Genomic DNA, 15,095 nt, shown 5'->3' with positions numbered 1-15,095 from the left:
AACAGCCCTTGATTGGTCTATTCCAAATCCAGGGTCACCACGGTCCCTGTGTCTGCTTTATACTCACAGATGATTGAAAAACCACATTGCATCCATTGACGAAAGGACTATAGGGGCAGGTTTCCGAGCCTGCCCTCCAATTACTGAATTTCTTCTGCACAATGACTTAGCTGCAGCAGTCTGTGTCTCAGTCTCCTCTCCTCCACCCTCCCCTCTTCCTGTCATGTGCACTGAGCAGGCAGGGGAGGGAGGGGGATGGTGTGGAGTAGGGGAAGAATGCACGAGGAGACCGAGACACAACACACAGGCTGCAGCTGTCCCTCACCGCAGGATTTATCACACGCAACTGGCAGAGAGCCAGGTAATGTGAAATAAACTTTTATTAAGTACTAAAATAACATTCCTGGTGGCAGGCTCACTTAAATGTGCAGCTTCATTTTTTTTATTTGGTTTTCTATTTTGCAGTTAACATCTTCATCTGATTATTAGACCTTATTGACATGTGATTCGATTCTGTAACGCATTTTTCCTCTGATGTTCGTAATATGGAGCTAGTGACACATCTGCACTTGTAGATGGATGTTGGATGTTATGACCCTTTTCAATAACCGTTTAATGCAGGGGTCTCCCAGACCCACAGGGCAGCTAAAGAAAACCTCTCTCCTCCTGGAGGACACAACATGTCCATTACTAATGATCCCTTTTTGGGACTTGTGGCTCTTACGGAGGGCTCCCATAAGTTGAAGGTCATTTCATACTTTTCTTTGTTCCACAAATATAAAACTAGAGAAAACATGTTCGTATATAAAAATATGTTTTAATTATTCTGCAGATTTAGATGGTGTTTGCTTTAAAATTCATGTATTTAATACTAAGGCACGTTGAACGTCATAGAGAATACTGAGGTCCAGGTAGACGCTTGTCCACCCATCTTGTCCAGGCCTTCTCCTCCTCCGTTGTCCCGGCTCAGCTCTTCGCCAGCTTCTTCTTTTGTATCAGTTCTACCAGCATCTTATACCTACATACACAGTCCTCCTGCGGGAGAGAAGGCACAGCCGTTACACATCAGACGCTACCGAAACATAAGGGGTAATGGACACAACACGAGATACCTGCAGCTCCTCCGACACCAGATCTAGAGTTACACTTTATGACGGAGCTTGGGATACAGTACATTCCTCTGCAGGGGAGGGTTACACCTCCTATTACTGCCAGTACTGATAAGACCCGGTATCCCACTCTCTTCAGTTCTGACAAAGGCAATTTGTTGAAAAGAACAGAGAAAAATGATCCAACTTATCACAAAGTGTGATTGCACTAAAAGGGTCAGAAGAGAGAGGGCACCTACCCGCTGCCGGGTGACCCGACCTCTGACTAAGTGCAAGAAACACAACTAGTGTTATTGAAACAGAGCGAAGGCGCTGGTTTCAGATGGCTGTAATGTGGTCCTTGTTATGGTCCAGAACCTGAACCCAGGATTCTAAAGTGTTTATTTTTGGGAACAGACACTTATGGACTCAATCGAGATTTGAAGTTTCCAATACCCGAGTCTCCCAAATCAACTTTCATACAGAAGAGGTCATGGGTCTCTAAAGAGGTTTAGCAATATAGTTTGCTGCACATATTGGACCTACCCAGAACAAACAAACCCTCTAAGGACATGGCATGTACCCATTCAGCCAAGAGTCTAAGCTTCCGACTATAGGGCAGCCTATACTTTATATTATATTGTGATTTGGACCTCATATGGTGGAGGAATCTCCATCCAGGTTATCGCTGCCCTGAATGTACATGAAAGAGGTCTGTAAGTCTCCTAAGATTGTCTCCTAAACAATCGGGCAGATGTTGGAGCTTACGCTCTATAACCCTGTGTGGCTTCCATTATAGTGGGGTGTACGTGCAGGTAACCATGGTCACCACGATTATAGGAACAGATATGAGGAGAAGGATGGAAGAGAAATGAGAAATTCTCAAAACTGCTCACAAAGAGCAAATATGGCCGCCTGTCCAATAAGGCCAACCACTTGTGGAGTGAAGTCTAAGCCTAAATCAAAGGCAATGAAAGAAAACACTTTGCACACTCGGCCCCACTCCAGATCAAAGCCTCCGCCTTGTGCTCTAATGGCTTTCATGGTGGCCTCTTGTTGGTGACCGAAACCTTTGTGTTTTTTTTAATATTGAAAAAGGTCTATGAGTAATATCAGCGTGGAGAGTGCTCCTTGAGGAGGAACGTGACATTGTTGGGTCGTAATCCAGGACACACATGTATTTCCATCACTCTATACATCTTCTGCGGGTCAGAGGTCAGCATCTCCAGTGCCCTATAGAACACTAAAATATAACAATGCACACAAATGTTATCACCAGATAGTTCTATTGTACGATGTTATCTAGGCAGAGAGAAGATGTTTGTACCATTGTGTGCCAATTTTTCGTTACGAGTGTTTGTATATTTTGCCACCACGGAGAGCTGCCAATTTGCAGGGTGGCAACGTTCATGTTCAGTTGCATCATCCAAAAAGTCTGATGCTTGAGATGGTGACGAGGGTTGAGTGGATCCAAACCAATCAGCATTCGGACTCGGAGACCCACCGGTAACGCAGGGATCGATGATCCTAGGATATATGGTGGCAACTATGCATCAGGGAATTTAAAGGGTTGACACCCACAATTGGCCACGGCCCCGACAGCGGGCGTTTAATACACCCAAGACAGCCCGAAGTGTCTACGAGACTCCAACCTAGTCATTCTGCACGATCTGTAACAGTGTGCCAACGCAGACGGAAGTGGAGCCAATAGACCCCCGAGTTCGGGTAGCTGAACTAAACTTTTGATCCAAGTTTGAAGGAACTCAGCAAACCGAACGAAACCCTCGAGAGCAAAGTCATGTGATTCTTATATGAAATTCCAGGAATTCTCAGATGAAAAAAAAAATGGCTAAATAAAGCAAGACTGGATGATATAAATTGGGGATAGGGTATGGAGAAAGCAAGAGTCATGGTTACCTTTGATTTCCCAGGGACACATTTGGCTATTTTATCCCATCTTTCCGCTGTCCCCTTTGGATACTGCTGTAGCGCCAGTTCCAGGAGCTTCTGTTGGTTCTGAGTCCATATCTCTTCTACTACTCGGGTGCGCTCCTTCTTTCTGCCCTCGTCATCGCTGTCTCCCAATATCTCGGCCTCCTGCTCTGTATCAAAGTCTCTTTGCCTCCTGCCTCGGAACTTCTCCTCTGCCTCCTCTTTGGCGGTGAGGATGGGATCTATTGTTTTCGCCCCCTTCCTCTTACGGGCTCTTGCTGCTGTCACCGGGGCCTCACCCTGACAAGCAGAGACGTCCCGCTCCTCATAATCGGGATCATCTTCCTCCCGCTGAGTGATTAGGCTGTCAGGTAAAGTCACACTCGCCTTCACTGTGCATTTCAAATCAGCTAATCTGACGACGCCTAAAAAAAGAAGAAAAATCTTTATTATTCACAACGAGCAGATGAGAAGACCCCGATGTCTCCTCTCCATAGAGATCCATAAAGTATATGGCACCAGTCTTAATCCAGAAGGCAGGTCTATAGTTGAATTACATCTATCTAGAAATCCTGAAACCTTATTCAGGACACAATAATAATAATTCTAAGAGATGGGAAAACGATTAATGTTGCCAGTTAGTCTTCAAAAACCAGAATATTATTTGTTACAATCCTGGCGGACAAAGGGAAAAAGATTAAATTCTTACACTCCAGAATAATTAACACATAAGGGCCGTTACTATCATGAACCGTACTGCAACTTTGTTCCTATTTTCAAATAATTTCTGTGCAGGTTCAATAAAGTATTTAACCCCCTCCCCACCAACTCTATGTATCTATTCCATTGATTTTGTTGTGGTTGGAGCCTTCATTGTTCCTGAGAAAATGGTGCTGTTACTTGTGGCACCCAATATGCTAATTAGACTCTCTACTGTCAAGTGGGCAGTGCCAGTTGACCGATTAGATGACACAATTAGCCTATTAATTGGAAACGGTAGGGGCTAGAGAAAAAAATCCAACTACACTTTAATCAGCGTTATGAAATGAGGTGAAGATTTGGAGTTCAAGGTAGAGGGGAAAGGTCCTCTATAAATGGGAAACTGGAGGTTTTCTTCCAAAACCAGCTCCTCTCCTGATCATGGGTTGTGTCTGGTATTGCAACTAAGATCCAATTATCACTATACAGCTGAGCTGCAATCCCAGCACTAACCATGGTCAGGTGTGGCGCTGTTTATAGAAGAAATCAGCCATGTTTTTTAACCTCTCGGCAACCCCTTTAAGTCAACAACTACAGGCATTGAGATTGGAGTTTAGAGGATGCAGAAAACCATGTTGTACCATATAACACACCAGACATTGGATAACCTAGAGATATTTCTATACATCTACCGATACAATCACAACTCACACACCTGGAGCGTGGGAACCCAGATCCTTTGCTTGTTTTGCCTTTGTTGTTACCTACAAAACAGAAGAAAAATATTAAAAAAGAAAAATGAAACACTTCAATATTTCAATAAAAGAATATTGTGTAAAAAAAATACTTTAAGAAGTTCTGGTAAAAAAAATAAATAAATCTGTATTTTAATCATTGCATAAGGAACATATAAATAGATAAAACTATACTAGTTTTCAGGACCAATTCACTTTTAGTAAATTTGTCTAAATCTGCAATGTAAAAAGAGCAGCTAATGGATCGATGCTGGGTCTTCACAATCACATCTTGTTCTGTTTTTTTTCATTGACACATGTGAGGTGTAATGAGCGCCTATAGGTCCAAGCCGTGATGGCAATAACCCAGCAGCGGGGTGGTAAATTTCAGGGTTATTTTAAATTTTTTTTCTGTACTCTGGGGTTTGCAGTAGGCAGAAAACTTGGATAAAAAATATAATTAAAAAAAAAAAAAAACCCACTCTCCTGCTGACCGATCCCTGTAGCCCAGGACAATGTGTCAGCTTTGCACTGGCTGACGCTAGAGTTGGGTCTCTACCCTCTGGAAGTAGTGTTGGGGGTTAACTCCGTTTCATTAGTCACATTAGCGCTGGCCGCCAGCCAGGCCCATTGTAGTGGAGAAGGGCGGCAGATGTGAAAACCCAAGGGTCAGCGCATTCTTGTGAAGACAAATAACTGTGTTACAGCAGCTCCGGCCTGGTCTCCACCAGCAGGCTGGAGAATATAATAATGAGCGTCATAGTATAAACCGGGGGGAGAAGAGTGAAATCCTCCCTAGTGATGGATAACCTCATACTATTAGGAGTCTGGTGGGCAAAATATGACCTACCCCTTAATGTTCCATTCACCTTTCTCATAAAAGTTTGTCGCAATACGATCAAAGACTAGAGGACGCGCGACTCAGGCAAAAAGGCAATCTGGTAAACTGACGCCACTAGCAACTAGCCATGACTATGATCGGCCATGGGGGACACCAATCAGCCAATATGTCAGAACCCCCGAACATCGGGTCTGCTCATCTCTAAGCAAGACCGTAAATGCGAAGGACCGCACAACTATATGGATGAGTAAGTAGGCTGTGGCTGCTATGAGCCCCGCAAGGTGACCCAAATAACATGAAGGACTGTGTCTTCTTTATACCATACAAGAGGAGGGGGTAACAATAAACTATTACAAGCGACTGTCCGGTTGATCCAAGATGTCCTCAACTCTAATCACAACACTCAGGTGTTGATGACCCCAATGACTGGTCATATGGCCTAAAATTAGGGCGGTCCGTCATATTGCTCACTCACAGACGGCAGCAGTCATACAGGTAGATGTTTGTATATAGTTGTCGACAATCGGACATGCAAATGTTAAATATACCAATGTGAAAGATAAAATACTAAAACACTTGGGCAAAGAGACGTGGCTCCTACAATTCCCAATATTCTGTATAAATCCACTTACACTAAATCCTGGCCAAACCTCTCATTCTATAAAGAGAGTTATATAAACCATGCCTGAAATTTTCTCATGATAGACACACAGCAAACCTATGTCCCAATAAACAAGGCCCCCCCCCCCCAATCTCACACAGGGACACATGTTGTACACCGCACGATACAACGTGGTGCCACGAGAACCTGAGCAGTCTAGACTTGTCACTAAATGCTAAATAAATGGTTGAGCTGCCAACAAGTCCTGGACAGCAGGATCTTCATTGTAGCTGTAAAAGCCCCTTCTCCGTCCCTGTAATACAAGATGCGGCCATTGTCTACAACAGCTGTAAAGAAAGGGGGAAAAACAACTTCACGACTGCGTCTCGGAGGAGAAACACGATGCAAATGTCACATTTCTGTATAATGTGGAGGGTTCAGCAGTCGCAGGGTTTAGTGTTCCTTAAATTAACTTCTACGATTTCTCTTTGGAGCCGGGGGACGATTTATCTGGCGGAGCACTTCTGCTCACATGGCAAGGCTGGCCGGTAATTAAGAAAGTCGTCTTAAATCTCTCCACCTGTCTCTTGTTTTCCTGCCTACCTGAGCCCTTTTCCAGGCAGCCGGCAAATCCCCTATCAGTCTGCTATCGCAACCTGAATGCAGGAGATTAGTAACCACAGAGAGAGGCAGAATCGGTTTACATCCTCCCGGGCCGGGGAGGCGGACTACTTCACAAGTAGGAAACCCGAGAATTTGTGGCCTTTAATTTAAAAAAGCTGCAGCTAATAATCACATTATGGCCTGTTTTGCATGCCAGACAGTTTGTGTTTCCTGTTATTTTTTTTACTATTTAAGTGGCCTTTGTGGTTACAAAAATCATCTGGTGAAAGCTATAAATTAACACTGTAAACATCGTACCCGTGCTAAGAGCGTGTGTGGCCACTGGAAGATGGTGTAATAATTCACATCTTGTTCCTTCCATCCGCTAAAGACATGACAGGAGACCCCTCCAAATGGGGAGGTGTCCAAGAATATGTAATAACCAACATCAAATCTCCATCCAGCCCACCCCACATCTCATAGGGTTATATCACACATAGGACATGTCCATGGAGCTCTATGTTCTTCTCCCATGGAGAGTTTAGTGATATTATAGATAGCATTTAACATAAATGACCTGTTTTTAGTGTAGGCCATTTATGTCAAGTCTCATCCAACCCCTGTAATGCATATTTGTCATAACTAGATCTGAGCGCAAGAAAGGACAAAAGGGAAGGCAGTGAGCCAAGGGACATATATGATTTAATTTGATATTTCATGTAAAATAGCTAGTTAACATCTGTCAGCAGTAACCAATTCCTGCTCCATCTGCCCACCCATAGTGAACGTCTGCAAGTCTTACTTTTCAAGCCCACCTAAGAAAACCTATGTCCTGCTCCCTGCCCACCCATAAAGAACGCCTGGGAGTCCTGCTCCCTGCCCACCCATAAAGAACGCCTGCGAGTCCTGCTCCCTGCCCACCCATAAAGAACGCCTGCGAGTCCTGCTCCCTGCCCACCCATAAAGAACGCCTGCGAGTCCTGCTCCCTGCCCACCCATAAAGAACGCCTGCGAGTCCTGCTCCCTGCCCACCCATAAAGAACGCCTGCGAGTCCGGCTCCCTGCCCACCCATAAAGAACGCCTGCGAGTCCTGCTCCCTGCCCACCCATAAAGAACGCCCGCGAGTCCTGCTCCCTGCCCACCCATAAAGAACGCCCGCGAGTCCTGCTCCCTGCCCACCCATAAAGAACGCCCGCGAGTCCTGCTCCCTGCCCACCCATAAAGAACGCCCGCGAGTCCTGCTCCCTGCCCACCCATAAAGAACGCCTGCGAGTCCGGCTCCCTGCCCACCCATAAAGAACGCCTGCGAGTCCGGCTCCCTGCCCACCCATAAAGAACGCCTGCAAGTCCGGCTCCCTGCCCACTTGTAGGGAACGCCTGTGAGTCCTGCTACATGTCCACCTGTGGTGAACACTTGTGAGTCTGGTCCCAAAAAACTCACCAATAGAGATTGCCTGAGAATCTTGCTTCCTACCCACCCAAAGAGAAAGCCTGCGAGTCCTGCTATCTCACCTATACAGGAAAATCTGTCAATCACTGTGTGTTCGTGGAGAACCAATATATCTACTTTGACATGTACCACTTCTACGTACCTATTACTTACTTAAGGTGATTTTTTTTTAAGTTTGTGGACTAAAAAATATATTCATTATTCTTCTACAGTTAAAAAAAAAAAAAAAAAAATGGCCACACCAGGACATGGATAATAAATGCTCCGATGTGTCGGAGGATGTTATGACTTGTCAGGACGGGAAAGCTGTAAACTAGAAGATGATGATGAACTTTGTTATACTTTCACGGGCGCTCATGTGGCAAAGTGTTTGAGGCAGTGAGCTCCTGGTTATTTGTGGAAAGAGACACTGGACAGGGGGAAATAAACTGGTTGGATTGTTCTTGAGGAACGGCAATGGGTAGTGAGCCCGGGGCTACGCGCTGAGCTCGGAAAATGGGTCAAGGAACAGATGTGAATTAGCTGATGGGGGCTACAGGTAACCAGGTCAACAGACAGGAACCACGACTACAGCAATCACAATCTGGCTTCTCGTCGTCATTTAGGGAAAAACAGAGCTAATTAACCCTTTCCGGAGCAAAACTATACAATATCACGTTGTATTTGTGTGAAGTGACGGAAAATCTTCTTGAGTAAATAAAGTGCAAAACATACACAATGGGCTGATCTGCAAAATGGAGAAGCAATTATTTTTAGGACGAAACATCTGTTCCTACGGGCTGGAGAGCTGGAAGGGCAAACAATGGCGCTTCATTACTTACCGTACTGTCCAATTATGGAAAAATGAGAACGTAAAAATAGCTATAGTGGAGTCAGCCAATTACTCTGTAGTAAGAGCAGATCTGGGCTATTAGCAGAATTAACACCTCAGTGGATGAACGTATATACAATGTTACAGGTGAGCCATGGGCCCCAATACCCTTCGGTAGAAAAGTAGTGAAATATATGTATTTTGAGTTCACTGATACATTTATGTAACGCGTATCTGTATCTTATGTATTACCAACGTACAAGCAATCTACATTGGCCGACATAGTTGGAAATGTATGGCGAATATGTAGAAAGTTTCACCACTGTGTGAGGGCAGACAAGGCAGGACTCACAGGCTCCCTCTACGTTTGGACCAGGGAAGCAGGACTCATATGTGTTCTTTGTATTTGGATAGCAGGACTTACAGGCTCTCCCTACGTTTCTGCAGAGGAAGCCGGAAGCTTTATTGCTATTAGGACAGCAGGACTTACAGATTTCTATATATTTGGGACCCTTTAGGTGTAGAAGGGGTAAAGAAGGATATGTTTACCGTTCCATAAGGAAGCAGGGACTCCTTGTATCATATCATTATGATACTTAAGAGTCCCATCCTAGACACTGTGCTTGGTCCTAGAAATCCGCTCAGCATGTTACTGCGGTTGGGTGCGGTGGGTCAGTCTCCCACTAACCAAATGTAATATCATACATTTTTGGTAAAGGTAAATTGTCCAATTTTGGTCTTGCACATCAGATTATTCCTCATTTTAGTCTTGATCCGAGTTGTGTCAGATCTCACCATCTCGGAGATACTGTGTCTTTTTTCTGCATCTTCTTGCAGCCCTAGCATTAAGACTGACTGTACTAGGATGACATGCATGCTTTTTGGGTTTTTATTTTCACAAACCCATTTACTAACATGGGCGAGTTTCCCGGTTGACTAGATGATTGTTAGGTACAGTACGCCACTAGGAAAGTTTGGGGCCCATGACCTCGGTATCCTGGTTAGTTTTGCTGTGTTTTACTTGGATTGGATCAACAGACCATGAAAATCATCTCATGTGCACATTGCACAATAGATTACGATGGTGTCACAGTTTGTCGGATGTCACTCAGACATGACTCAGATATTACTCGTACAAGAAATAGACCTTTTCTGTATTTGGACCAATGAAGAAAGACTCCCTCTGTACTTGGACCAGTAAAGCAAGACTCTCAGACTTGCTCTGTACTTTTACCAGTGATGCAGGATTCACAAGCTCACTTTGTACTAGGGCAGGTGATGCAGGACTCTCAGGCTTGCTCTGTACTTGGACCGATGAAGGAAGACCCTCAGGCTCGCTCTGTACTTGAGCAGGTGATGCTGGACTCACAGGCCCTACTCTCTACTTGGAAAGGTAATGTAGGACTCACGGGCCCTACTTTCTACTTGGGCAGGTAATGCCGGACTCACAGACTCACTCTGCACTTGGGCAGGTAACGCCGGACTCACAGGCTCACTCTGCACTTGGGCAGGTAATGCCGGACTCACAGGCTCACTCTGTACTTGGGCAGGTAATGCCGGACTCACAGGCTCACTCTGTACTTGGGCAGGTAATGCCGGACTCACAGGCTCACTCTGTACTTGGGCAGGTAATGCCGGACTCACAGGCTCACTCTGTATTTGGAGCCTGTGAGTCCTGAATCAGCAGCCCATCAGTTCTTACACAATTACAACAGTTCTTTGTATTGTCATAATTTGTATCCGGTTGGGAGCAACATCATGTCAGAGAAAGAGCTTTTCATACTACACAATACCGGAATGACCCTAATTGATGTATAACCCCCCAATATGATGTGATGGGGGCAGTAAAGACTCGCTGCTATGGTTTAGGTACATTGTGCACATGTTTTACAATCAAGATGCTGCTCATTAATGTGACATTGGCCGCTATTCTATGAAGACAATTGTTCCCTCTCTCGCAGATATTATTCATGTGCCACTAATGTCAATTCTATGATCGTATTGTAAAGACCAATCCAAGTCCTTGAGCCAAAATGCATCTGTTGTTCTCATAGTGTAGACATTATAGATCACTATAGTCTATTCAGGTCGTATTATTAATAATGACCCTAAAGCCTACGAGGAAGTTAAGAACACTTTGTCTGATTGAAAATAGATTTGCATAGATGGATCTTCATTTCCCCTACGGACAGCGAGGGGTTACTTCCGCCGGTATGGATGGCATTGTATTTCTGTGATCGGGTTACAGTAGCCTGAACCTCGGAGCGGTGGTGATCCGGCTTCCAGCTGATCAGTTACAGCTGCTAATTGCAGAGTGGGGGCCGCGCACATCTGCTCCGTGCTGCACTTAATGCCTCACTTCCAGGACCTGACAGGATTGTGGTCACTACGGACAGACCTCGCCAGGCTTCATTCCAGGTCGGCTCTTCCCTCTGCCTGTCTTGTTTGGTTTGTCATTTACTGTACAATGTAAACCGAAATCTACTCACGTCTGCCACTGATCGACCCAGTTCGTGTGCAATCTTCTCCCACCGGCCGGGGGTCCCCCCTGGGAACTTGACCATGCTCCTCGTCAGCTGGCTCACGTCCTCTTCTGTCCATTCGGGGGCCTGCAAGAAAAGACATTACAGGTCAAGGAAGGAGTAAAACTGCGTTCACTGATGCGGAATCGGGAAGGGGGGGGGGCGATCAATAGTTGTCGGTGAAGGAAATAACATTAACATTAAAGGGAAGGGATAGGAAAGTAGAAAGATATAAATCTGCACCAGATTTAAGCAAAATAGAACAGTCCAATATTGAAACACTTATTTTCTGCACCAATGGCTCTTAACCCTCGGATCAATAGTCGGCCGCATGTTTTCTGAGGTTAAGGTGGTAGAAAAGACGTGACCCAGTGCCGCCAGGCATCAGACTCCTTTCACCTTCGCCAAGTTTCACCCTTTTTTACAAAAAAAACGTGCAAATTTTTGGCCTAAGATTGGGCTAAAATTCTCATCCACCAAAATAATTTGTGTTAGAATCTATAGTAAAATGAATCATAAACACCTATTCCCACTAAAAACAGGGGGAAGGGCCTTAGACCATCAGGGCGCAGGGTGCACAGAATTAAAGGAAATCTACCACCAAAGTCAGTGCACCAGGGACACTTACTCATAGATCCAGGCTCCGTGACCGTGGTAATCATCTTATATTTGTTATCCATGGACTTCATTCTTCTAAAATCAACTGTGAAAATTATACTAATTAGCCTGAAGGGCTCCAGGCAATCTATGTTCTTGCTTCACAGACTGTTACACTGTGCAGCAGCAGGTCTCAGTCTCTCCCTCCCCCCGAACGACCTGTAATCTCAGCAGAAGTGATCAGGCCGTAACATGGGAGCTGAAAGAATTTAACAACATGTGAATCTTCTGCACTGAGGGGCTCTGAGATAAAGCCCAGAGCCTTTTGGGCTCATTAGCATAATCATAAAAGTTGATTTTAGAAGGAAGGAGGCCATGGATAACAAATATAAGAAGATTATCACAGTCACAGTGCCTGGATCGATGGGCAAGTGTCCCTGATTTATCACGCTTATTTTTGAAGGTAGATTTCCTTTAACTCTTTGCTTATGCGTCATCTTAAAATAACGCAGATTAGTCAATATATGATCCAGATGACAAACTAAGCTCTGCCGCAGCTGACCAACCCTACATTTTATTGTCACAATTTTTTTTTTGTCTCGCTCCCCCCCCTGCAGCTGCAATAGATGTGGGCCCATCGATGTCTGAAGGGACAATAAAGGCAGAGATATTGAAAAGCATAACCTTTTCAGATAAATACCTCATCTAATCACCTTTTCTGATAATGAACAGCCATGCATCAAGCACTTTCATTACCGAGCCATCAGCACAGAACAACAGTCAGAGGTGAGTGACCCCAGGGACTATCTCCCCAGCTACAGCAAAGCTTCTCCCTGACACTAATCCTCCCTGTCATTCTCCCACTGAGCTCTAACTACACTGACATCCGCCTGCCGCACCGCAAGCTTAACGGGGCCCGTCCTGACTCCTTTCACCGTCTCCCCTAATCAATGGCTCATGCCTGCTCTTTTCACCATGTCCAAATGGCAGCTTCACTCATAATCAAAGAGCACTGCCCTCTGTTAAAGGGCTTCTCCGAAAGCCTCCGCCATTTGCATTCATTTGCAAAGCAAACTACTTTTATTCACTTTGTTCTGCTATCAGCAATGCTCCCTGAAGCAGAGACATTAGCATAAATACAACCTGCCACTTAAGAGTCGGTAAATAATGGCCAATCGCAGGCAGGATCGCGGATCAATCATTCCGTTTTCGGGTCCACGTGATCCTTTGTTAGCTTCATATTGAAGAAGGGAAAGAAAAAAACCTGTATATATAGTGGAGGGATTTTGTTGTAATTCACCTACAAGGAGTCTATAGGTTTTATGATTAATACCTAGTAGCCCAAATTGTACAGATCCCTACACTGCACCAAACAACAAATACCAACCACAGTATATGGCGGTATCCATATATAAAAGCAAATCAGAACATGAAACGTAATTAAAAAAAAAAAAAAAAATTATGAAAAATCTTTAAATCAAAATCAAGGACATCAATACAATAATTCCATACATCTAGAACCACATAATACAAAGTGGTCAAGGTCAGTCCTGTACTTTATAATTATAGTTTAGGTACAATATCAGGACCCCACAAGGTTTCCAAACACAGAAAAATTATAAAAGTAGATTTACCCTCCAGGTCATTTGTCTACCCCAAAGTATATTTCCCAGAATGCATAGACTGACTAATGTAATAGGCTACAATCCATCCGTATTGCAGTATATTACATTGAACAAGTGATCAAATGATCATGTCCCACATTAGGATAAAATAAAACGGTAAAAAAGGTTGTCGGTTTTTTTTGTTTTGTTTTTTTAAGTGAAAATAAGAAAAAAAAAAAAAAAGAATAAAGATTTGGTTGAACTTGATGTCTTTATTCAAATATGTAAACTATGACACTGATACGATCCCGCAATGCCCCATCCTATTTAAAATCACACACAACATAAAAAAGTGAAAATCACCACAAAACACTACAATGTTGGATATTGCTAAGTAACAACCCATACAATAAAATAAAAAAGGTTACTGAACCTGCAGGGTGAACGGGGTAAAAAAAAAAAAAAAAGAAAAAGCAAATTACGATATTTTTATATCCAACCTCATAAAAACTGATTAAAAAGTAACATTTACCCCAACATGACACCAATAAAGAAGTACAGCTTGTCCCGTAAAAATAAAAGTCATAAAACAGATCAGAATAATAATAAAAAAAAAAAATGTTATGCCTCTTAGAACATGGAGATGCGCTAAAAACCCTAAACCAGAATAAGTGATTTTTTTTTAAAAAAAGGAAATCTTCTACCAGGACCAAGGATTGTAAACCAAGCAGACTAACATACTGTTGTGTCCCCTCTGGGAGAATCCGCTCTTATTGTCAAGCAGTGTAATGACGTCTAGTTATTGTTTCTTTCATGGACCTTGGTGGTGACATCATCTAGAAAATCAACTTTGAAGTGAGATGTATATTGGTTGTATAATGTCAACGAGGAGGAGAGTTTAATACTGAAGTCAAGGTGGGGAGCTCTGAACGTCTCCTCCTCTGTAATAGAAATCATCGGACTTCAGGAGATCTGGTTAGTGATGTCTCTGGATGCAGGACCATCAATTACAGTGAAGGAAGAGGCTCAGGGCCGGCAGCAGCCTGGGCAAGTACCGGGGCCCAAAGCTGCTGGGAGGGCCCACATTTGGAATCCATGGGTGTGAGGGGCACTGTATCTAATGAATCCATAGGTGGTGAGGGAGGCTTTATATAAAATAACCATGAGGGGCTGTTTGGGCTGATAAACTATGAAATATTTTAGGGAACAGGAGACTGTTTTAGTTTTTGAATTTTAAATGCCGCCATGTGAGTTCACTGCAAAGGGGCCTACTGAGGCTCTGTCACCCAGGGGCCTACTGAGGCTCTGTCACCCAGGGGCCCACTGAGTCTCTGTCACCCAGGGGCCCACTGAGTCTCTGTCACCCAGGGGCCCACTGAGTCTCTGTCACCCAGGGGCCCACTGAGTCTCTGTCACCCAGGGGCCCACTGAGTCTCTGTCACCCAGGGGCCCACTGAGTCTCTGTCACCCAGGGGCCCACTGAGTCTCTGTCACCCAGGGGCCTACTGAGGCTCTGTCACCCAGGGGCCTACTAAAACCTGGAGACGACCCTGGCTTGACGTTAAACTCTCCACCTCCTCGACTTTATACATCCAGTTCACATCTCACTTCA

General features: G+C 44.3%; 1 protein-coding gene across 2 annotated transcripts in view; it reads right to left on the bottom strand.

Annotated features, from left to right (window-relative positions):
- Nucleotides 1-797: 797 nt before the first annotated feature.
- DNAJC1 (DnaJ heat shock protein family (Hsp40) member C1) overlaps nucleotides 798-15,095 on the bottom strand; it is a 289,738-nt gene continuing 275,440 nt past the window's right edge. For both annotated transcript variants that reach the window (XM_072154178.1, XM_072154176.1), the window contains 4 exons: nucleotides 11,250-11,369; nucleotides 4,435-4,483; nucleotides 3,006-3,445; nucleotides 798-1,035 (listed from right to left, as the gene is read on the bottom strand). In XM_072154178.1, coding sequence (XP_072010279.1) covers nucleotides 967-1,035; nucleotides 3,006-3,445; nucleotides 4,435-4,483; nucleotides 11,250-11,369 — 678 coding nt within the window. In that variant the 3' untranslated portion in view covers nucleotides 798-966. The remainder of the gene's footprint in view (nucleotides 1,036-3,005; nucleotides 3,446-4,434; nucleotides 4,484-11,249; nucleotides 11,370-15,095) is intronic.

This window comes from Engystomops pustulosus, chromosome 5 (genome assembly GCF_040894005.1).
Source record: "Engystomops pustulosus chromosome 5, aEngPut4.maternal, whole genome shotgun sequence".
NCBI classification, from domain to species: domain Eukaryota; kingdom Metazoa; phylum Chordata; class Amphibia; order Anura; family Leptodactylidae; genus Engystomops; species Engystomops pustulosus.
The sequence above is the reverse complement of the archived record's forward strand: the minus strand, read 5'-3'. Positions and strand labels throughout refer to the sequence as shown.